An 8,797-nucleotide genomic window follows, 5' to 3' on the forward strand; every position below is an offset into this window, starting at 1 on the left:
ACTAAATGGCGTATAATAATAAGATTTAAATTTAGAAATTGAATCTGTAATTTAGGTATCTGATTAATACAGCCTGAATCCACCACCCAAGTCAAGATTTTGTATCGTGTTGAGGACTGTGTGGCGTTAGGGTGGCTAAAAATGATACGTCGTTAGCGGTACACCACCCAAGTTAAACAGAATTAAACAGAATGCGGAAATAAAAACTAAAAACTAGAAAATAAAAATAGGTAAAAAAACTTTTTAAGTTAAACGGTTTTATGTTGAATATTCATTGCAATGTTTAAAATAAATGTACTAAAAACCAAAAAATAATAAAATAGATACAGTCGTGGGAATTATAAACATATGCATAGACTAGACTAAAATAAAACCGTGGGGCACGTCAATTGTCTACAAATTATCGACTTAATGTGCGATAGAAGAATAGTTTAATTCGTCGTTAGGCAGTTGGCCCGCAGACGGTGAGGAAATTACTATTTTCTTGCTCATGGAAATTCCAATAGTTATACACTCCATGTAAATAAAAGAGATGTTTCAACTAGTTTATCGTTGGACATTCACACTGCTGGCTGGCGAGGAATCGTTTCACTGCTCGTAGTTTGTCTTTAATCGACAGAACATATGATAAAAGTACTACTCGCTCACCACTATGAAACCCTAAAACTCGCTTATAATCGAGCTGGCTAGCTTATTTCCACATTCTAGCCCAACTTATCACACGTCCATCGTTGTCGGTTGAACAACTGCCTAATTATAGTGTAACATTACAAAACAAACATTTTAATCAACGATTGTAGACAATTGACGTGCCCCACGGTTTTATTTTAGTCTAGTCTGTGCATATTTTTATAATTCCCACGACTGTATCTATTTTATTATTTTTTGGTTTTTAGTACATTTATCTTAAACATTGCAATGTATGTTTAACATAAAACCGTTTAACTTAAAAAGTTTTTTCACCTATTTTTTTGTAAATTAACTACATTTGATATGGGTCGAAATTATTTCCAATAATAAATGTTGTAAATTTACAAAAAAAAATTTTACTGTGGGTGTCAAGGAATTGTGTGGCAGACAGCTGCCATATTTTTAAATTTATACATAGTGATTTTACGTACAAATGTAAATGTAGCGATTGTCGCCCAATAGGTACGTGTACGCATAGTACACAATTTACATTAAGTACTTACGGAAGCGTCTAGCGCCATCTGCTTGCAAAGTCGGAAGCATGCATATTTTTCTGTAAACAATGGACAAAACGATCGTGTAGTAGTATCCATGATATGTACTAACAACGCACGTTGTGCTCAACCATGAAAGTTTGCTTGTTATAAATTTACGAGAGTTGGACCTTAAAATAATAAATTAAAGTAGTTTTTTACATTTACGATTAAGGTTTGTATCACTATTGACTAAAAAAAGGTCATTTGACTGTAGTTATATATGCAATAAGTATTATAGATTATGTTCAAATGTTTTAGGGTCATTTTCTGATGCCTTACTCTATTATTTATTAAATTAATCAATTACAACATTTAATGGTAATTACACAAATCTAATATAAAATAATATAAAAATTTTTTTTACTAGTTAAAATTTTATTTCTTTTAGAATTTTAAAAACGAACCCATTTATTGTGGGGAAAATAAAAAAATACTTTGTAAAAGGATACTCTCATAAGCTAATATTGCACAAGCACAACAATGTTGTTTTACGTATTTTATTATCACTTACAGGCACATTCATAACTTTATCAACCATACTTAGTTGTACTGTCTTAATTTTCACAGATATGTACAATAAAACATCAATATTTCAGTAATGTAGGCTGCTTTTAACATTCCTTGAGTTTTTACGAAATTTACCTTTTCTAAATCAGCAGCAAGTCTCAGCAATCAAACATCAATAACACATAATAAGCACCAGGATACGTCTTCAGAAAATGTAAACAACCACTACAATATTTGAAAATACCCTATAAAACTTGATTGCATGTATGATTACACTCAAATGAGCTTTTTTCAGTCGACAGTGATACATACCTTAATCGTATAAGCAAAAAATTGCTTTAATTTGTTAATTTAAGGTCCAATTCTCGTAATTTTATAACAAGCAAACTTTCATGGTTGAGCACAACGTGCGTTGTTAGTACATAATATGGATACTATACTACACGATCGTTTTGTGCATTGTTTATAGAAAAATATGCCTGCTTCCGACTTCGCAAGCAGATGGCGCTTAGGCGCTTCCGTAAGTACTCGCTATTAGCTACGTGCATGTGGGGGCTATCCCCTCTCTCTCTCGTCCCGGTCTGGCGTCTTGCACCGCAAGTCAGTTGCGTTTTGGCTCTCTGCCTAGATTGATCTCCGGTATCTTAGTAGACACCACACTGTACGCCTAAATAAAAAGTATTTTCTGTTATGTTAAACATGACTTTTCTCTCAACCTCCCTTCCTCGAAGAGACATGCTAACGGCAGAAGTGGGACTGCCAAATCGACCCGGACAACCGGATCTTGCCCCTTGGGCACTCATCAGCGCTCGGAGACAGAATATTTTTTCCGAGGATGCAAGGTTTAAGTTGGTAACACCTTGCATGAGCGCTCTCAAAAGTGACTGCCAAACTTGCGGGAAATTCAAATTGGCTATATGGAGCAAGATGCAAAACCCCAGATAACTCGACAACATTTCATACACCATAACTTGATAAATTAATCCTAAGCTATTTAACCCAATAACCCAACGCGCCTAAAAGCAGTATCACAAGCTTTAATGATTAATAAAATACAATAAACAATAACGCAAGCACCAATCCCCACACAACCCGGAGCACTTACTAGTTGCTTTGTTAATTAAAATAATAAATAAAATAACACAAGCGTCAATCCCCACGCAACCCGGAGAACTTACTAGTTGCTTTGTTAATTAAAATAATAAATAAAATAACACAAGCGTCAATCCCCACGCAACCCGGGGCGCTTACTGGCCGCTTTGTTTTTTAATGTAATAAATAAAATAACACAAGCGCCAATCACCACACAACCTGGGGCACTTACTGACTGCTTTGTTTATTAATTAAATAAATCAAATAACACAAGCACCGATCACCACACAACCCGGGGCGCTTACTGGCCGCTATGTTTTTTAATGTAATAAATAAAATAACACAAGCGCCAATCACCACACAACCCAGGGCGCTTACTAGTTGCTTTGTTAATTAAAATAATAAATAAAATAACACTAGCGTCAATCCCCACGCAACCCGGGGCGCTTACTGGCCGCTTTGTTTATTGATTAAATAAATAAAATAACACAAGCACCGATCACCACACAACCCGGAGCACTTACAAGTTGCTTTGTTAATTAAAATAATAAATAAAATAACACAAGCATCAATCCCCACGCAACCCGGGGTGCTTACTGGCCGCTTTGTTTATTGATTAAATAAATAAAATAACACAAGCACCGATCACCACACAACCCGGAGCACTTACAAGTTGCTTTGTTAATTAATTAAATAAATAAAATAACACAAGCACCGATCACCACACAACCCGGGGCGCTTACTGGCCGCTTTGTTTTTTAATGTAATAAATAAAATAACACAAGCGCCAATCACCACACAACCCAGGGCGCTTACTAGTTGCTTTGTTAATTAAAATAATAAACAAAATAACACAAGCGTCAATCCCCACGCAACCCGGGGCGCTTACTGGCCGCTTTGTTTTTTAATGTAATAAATAAACTAACACAAGCGCCCATCACCACAGAACCCGGGGCACTTACTGGCTGCTTTGTTTATTAATTAAATAAATAAAATAACACTAGCACCGATCACCACACAATCCGGGGCACTTACTGGCTGCTTTGTTTATTAATTAAATAAATAAAATAACACAAGCGCCAATCACCACACAACCCGGGGCGCTTACTGGCCGCTTTGTGTTTTAATTAAAAAAAATAAAATAACATTTCGGAATGTTATTCCTTATTTTATTTATTCAATTAATAAACAAAGCGGCCAGTAAGCGCCCCGGGTTGTGTGGTGATTGGCGCTTGTGTTATTTTATTTATTCAATTAATAAACAAAGCGGCCAGTAAGCGCCCCGGGTTGCGTGGGGATTGACGCTTGTGTTATTTTATTTATTATTTTAATTAACAAAGCAACTAGTAAGTGCTCCGGGTTGTGTGGGGATTGGCGCTTGTGTTATTTTAGTTATTGTTTTAATTAACAAAGCAACCAGTAAGCGCTCCGGGTTGTGTGGTGATCGGTACTTGTGTTATTTTATTTTTTTTAATGAAAACACAAAGCGGCCAGTAAGCACCCCGGGTTGCGTGGGGATTGACGCTTGTGTTATTTTATTTATTATTTTAATTAACAAAGCAACTAGTAAGTGCTCCGGGTTGTGTGGGGATTGGCGCTTGTGTTATTTTATTTATTGTTTTAATTAACAAAGCAACCAGTAAGCGCTCCGGGTTGTGTGGTGATCGGTACTTGTGTTATTTTATTTTTTTTAATTAAAACACAAAGCGGCCAGTAATCGCCCCGGGTTGTGTGGGGATTGGCGCTTGTGTTATTTTATTTATTATTTTAATAAACAAAGCGGCCACTAAGCGCCCCAGGTTGTGTGGTGATCGGTACTTGTGTTATTTTATTTTTTTTAATTAAAACACAAAGCGGCCAGTAATCGCCCCGGGTTGTGTGGGGATTGGCGCTTGTGTTATTTTATTTATTATTTTAATAAACAAAGCGGCCAGTAAGCGCCCCAGGTTGTGTGGTGATTGGCGCTTGTGTTATTTTATTTATTACATTAAAAAACAAAGCGGCCAGTAAGCGCCCCGGGTTGCGTGGGGATTGACGCTTGTGTTATTTTATTTATTATTTTAATTAACAAAGCAACTAGTAAGTGCTCCGGGTTGCGTGGGGATTGACGCTTGTGTTATTTTATTTATTATTTTAATTAACAAAGCAACTAGTAAGTGCTCCGGGTTGTGTGGGGATTGGTGCTTGCGTTATTGTTTATTGTATTTCATTAATCATTAAAGCTTGTGATACTGCTTTTAGGCGCGTTGGGTTATTGGGTTAAATAGCTTAGGATTAATTTATCAAGTTATGGTGTATGAAATGTTGTCGAGTTATCTGGGGTTTTGCGTCTTGCTCCATATAGCCAATTTGAATTTCCCGCAAGTTTGGCAGTCACTTTTGAGAGCGCTCATGCAAGGTGCTACCAACTTAAACCTTGCATCTTCAGAAAAAATATTTTGTCTCCGAGCGCTGGCACTCATCCCCACATGCACAAGCTGAAAAAGCGATCGCAGCAATACCTGTGCTAATATGTGAAACTAAACGATATGTTTGTCTTCTGCTAGCAGACTGCTAAGCATTACTATCATCAGAAAGTTATGTGTTTATACTCTGTCTTGACTACATTGCAAACTAATAAAACGTATCTCGTATCACACAGTACACGGACTTGTGTTGAAGTGATACTCAAGCGCTTATAGTGCTTGTAGTACAAATTTTGTCTTTAGTTATTCACATAGGATTGTACCACTTGAGACATTGTATTAATTCTTGATATAATAAAACACAGAACCTTTCGTGTATCTATCGCGGTGCTGTGTTCCTATTCGCTATGCGCCTATGTCAGGTGGCGCCATTGAGTGAGAGAAATTGTCCCTCGCTAAGATCGCCAGAATGCATGGAGTCTTATAGAAAAATTTTTAAATAAATTAAAACGAAGGTCATTAAGAGTGAATGGACCAAATGAATCAGTGATTTGAGTGTGTCTTGTGTTAGTGTACAGTAATAAATTTTGTTTGGTGCTGCCATGTGTACTACAAGATTGGAAAAAATGAAAATATGGATTGCGACTATGAAAACACAGCATATTTGAGTGCATATACATGCTTACACTTGTGTAAAGCTAAAAAAATACAAGTAATCCATGGAAACGTAGTATAAATGTGTAAAAGTTAACCTAACCTGTCATTAGTATTAATTTTTATTGAACACTGTGTTGTGAGAAATAGATAAATGTAAGCAGTATATGTTTCTCAAGCTCCATACAAGTGCAAGCATGTATATAATATACTCCTATATGTTGTGTTAGCACAGTCACAAAACAATTCGTGTTTTTATTTTTTCCAATCTTGTAGTACATATGACAACACCAACCAAAACTTATTACTGTACATTAACATAGTACACACTTAAATCACTGATTCATTTGGTCAATCCATTCTTAATAAACTTTTTTTTAACTTATTAAAAAGTTTTCCTATAAGGCTCCATGCATTCTGGCGATTTTAGCGAGGGACAATTTCTCTCACTCGACGGCGCCACCTGACATAGGCACATAGCGAATAGGTATGTCAAGCACATATCGTGATATCGCGAATATTGCCTTCTGCTGTGCCACACCAATATAGTTCTCGTTTTTCCTTCGGTGGCGCTGCTTCAAAATTGTGCACGTAGCGAATAGGAATGTGGCCCCACCGACCAAAGACACGGGGAACAAACGAAATCAACGCAAGCAACAGCTAGTCCCACGTCAAGTCTTCGCAGCAGCACCACCGTGCAGTGCTGCCACCACCGCACACTCCAACTACTACGTTTCTCTCAGCCACCTAAGTGTGGCGTACTAGCGTGTTCTCGCTAGTAACGCACAATCCTCTACACGAGACACACGCGCTCCTAGTCAGCGACACAATAGTCGCTTGTACATTTGAGACTAATAAAGGTTCCTATTCTTGTAATTACTCCGGCGAGTCATCATTTCTCGCCCTACAAACTCCTCCGGCCTCCTCAACTAAGGATAGCTCCCCAGCTAGTTCCAAATTGGTGACCCCGACGTGATCTTCTTGAACAAGGAGACGCCGCGAGGTAAGCTAGTGCGCGCGACAGAAAAAGAGGCTCAGCAATAGCCTTCAGTGACATTGGTGCCAGTGTGAGTGCGTAGACATTTTTACTCTTTATCCGTCGCTGCCCCGCGAGTGCCGTCCATACACACTCGCGACATAACATTGCATCAGCCCGACGTGGCATTTTCTTCTCTTCCGAGAATCGACCACGTGCTAGACAGTGCATACTTCGAGCGTTTTCCTTTTTTTTTCTGTCTCTCTTGCACGCTACCGTCGCTTAGCCTTTGTCCATCAAACGGTCTTTCCTTTTGGTCCGCGCCCCACTAACTCGAAGAAGCGAACAGTGCGGGCCCATACGTTATCTCCGTCTCATTCTCGCAACAGTTAAGTGCAAGTGATACAGCGAGTGCCAGAGAAAATTCTGCTTGTCTCGACTTTTTCTTTCTTGCTCTGTGCTCCACTATGACAGGCGCAGACAGCGGAGAGCCAAAAGGCGCCTCGGGCTCAGGCCTCAACAACAAAAATGGCCTTGGTGCTAGCGGAAATGACCCAGGCAAACAAATTCCACAAGTCACAGATGATGAATCGGAATACGAAGACGCCGCAAACCCACGTAACAGGAGAAAAACGCCGTCTCTACATCTGCCGCCCTTCTGGAAAATGAACCCCAAGGTGTGGTTTGTGCGCGTTGAATCGGCCTTCAACAATAACGGCATCCGGGCAGACACAGCTAAGTTCGACTACGTCGTCGCGGCTTTGGATGACACGACAGTCCAAGAGATCTCGGATGTTTTGCTCAACCCCCCGAATACAGGCAAGTACGTTTATCCAAAGGAGGAGATATTAAAGCGCCTGACGGATACACAGGATCAGCAGCTACATAAACTGTTCACACAACTCGAGCTTGGCGACAAAAAGCCGTCGCAGTTGCTCCGTCACATGAAAACCCTGGGGGGAGCGGCAGTCTCTGACGAGGCTATTCGAGTCAAGTGGCTCGACTTGTTGCCAGCCTCCGTTGCCCGTCACATCAGGGTCCTGAAGACCTCGCCTCTCAACGAGCTGGCCACTTTGGCGGACGAGCTCATCCTAGACTACCCCACCACAGCAGCCGTCCAACACCAACTTCCACTGGCCCAACAGATAACCCAGCACCAGGCACCACCTGCAGTGGCAGCAGTTCAAGCGCCTACGGTGGAATCGCTATCCGCGGAGATGGCAGCTATGCGTCTCTCCATGGCCCAGCTCCTTTCGCTCACTCGGTCCCAGGGGGAAAATCGACGACGCTCTAGGTCGAGGAGCAGGTCACACAGCAGAGGTCCGGACACCAGCGACTGGTGTTGGTACCACGCTAACTTCGGCGAAGGTGCGAGCAGATGTAAGAAGCCCTGCTCGTACCCAGCCCAGTCCTCGGGAAACCAGTAAGGCCGCCTCCTGTCCAGACGGTGGAGGGCGGCATGACACTGCCCGCGGAAAACCGTCTACACATCTTTGACAGATCATCAAAACTCAAGTTCTTGGTCGACACAGGTTCGGTAATCTCCCTGCTTCCCAAGTCGCAGGTCAAGACCAACCTGCAACGCCGACCCCTCACACTTTCTGCAGCCAACGCTTCGGCCATCGCCACCTATGGCTCGCACAGCCTGCAGCTCGATCTACGCCTCCGTCGGGCCTTTGAGTGGACCTTCACCGTGGCGGACGTCGAGACTCCAATTCTCGGCGCAGACTTCCTGGCCCACTACGACCTTCTGGTGGACCTGCGCAACAAGCTGCTGGTCGATGCAGCCACTCGACTGACGTCCAGAGCTTTCACATTGCCGACATCACTTCACAGTGTGTCAGTCGTCACCACTTCCAACGTACCAGCTGGCGATCTTGGTCGCCGCTACCAACAGCTGCTGGACGAATTCCAGGATATCACCAAGGCAGATGGCT

The 8,797-nt window shown here is 41.2% G+C and overlaps 1 protein-coding gene across 1 annotated transcript; it reads left to right on the forward strand.

Annotated features, from left to right (window-relative positions):
* The first annotated feature begins 7,327 nt into the window (after nucleotides 1-7,327).
* LOC149373227 (uncharacterized) lies at nucleotides 7,328-8,287 on the forward strand. The gene has a single exon (XM_089597784.1). The coding sequence runs from the start codon at nucleotides 7,328-7,330 to the stop codon at nucleotides 8,285-8,287; it is 960 nt and encodes a 319-aa protein (XP_089453910.1).
* The last annotated feature ends 510 nt before the right edge of the window (nucleotides 8,288-8,797 follow it).

Source organism: Copidosoma floridanum, unplaced genomic scaffold, assembly GCF_036245765.1.
Source record: "Copidosoma floridanum isolate Cflo_tuat_1 unplaced genomic scaffold, Cflo_Japanese_pri ptg000035l, whole genome shotgun sequence".
Classification (NCBI taxonomy): domain Eukaryota; kingdom Metazoa; phylum Arthropoda; class Insecta; order Hymenoptera; family Encyrtidae; genus Copidosoma; species Copidosoma floridanum.

What these genes read in the sequence shown, in the direction of transcription:
- LOC149373227 (XM_089597784.1), top strand. Translation starts at nt 7,328, where the DNA reads ATGACAGGCGCAGACAGCGGAGAGCCAAAAGGCGCCTCGGGCTCAGGC.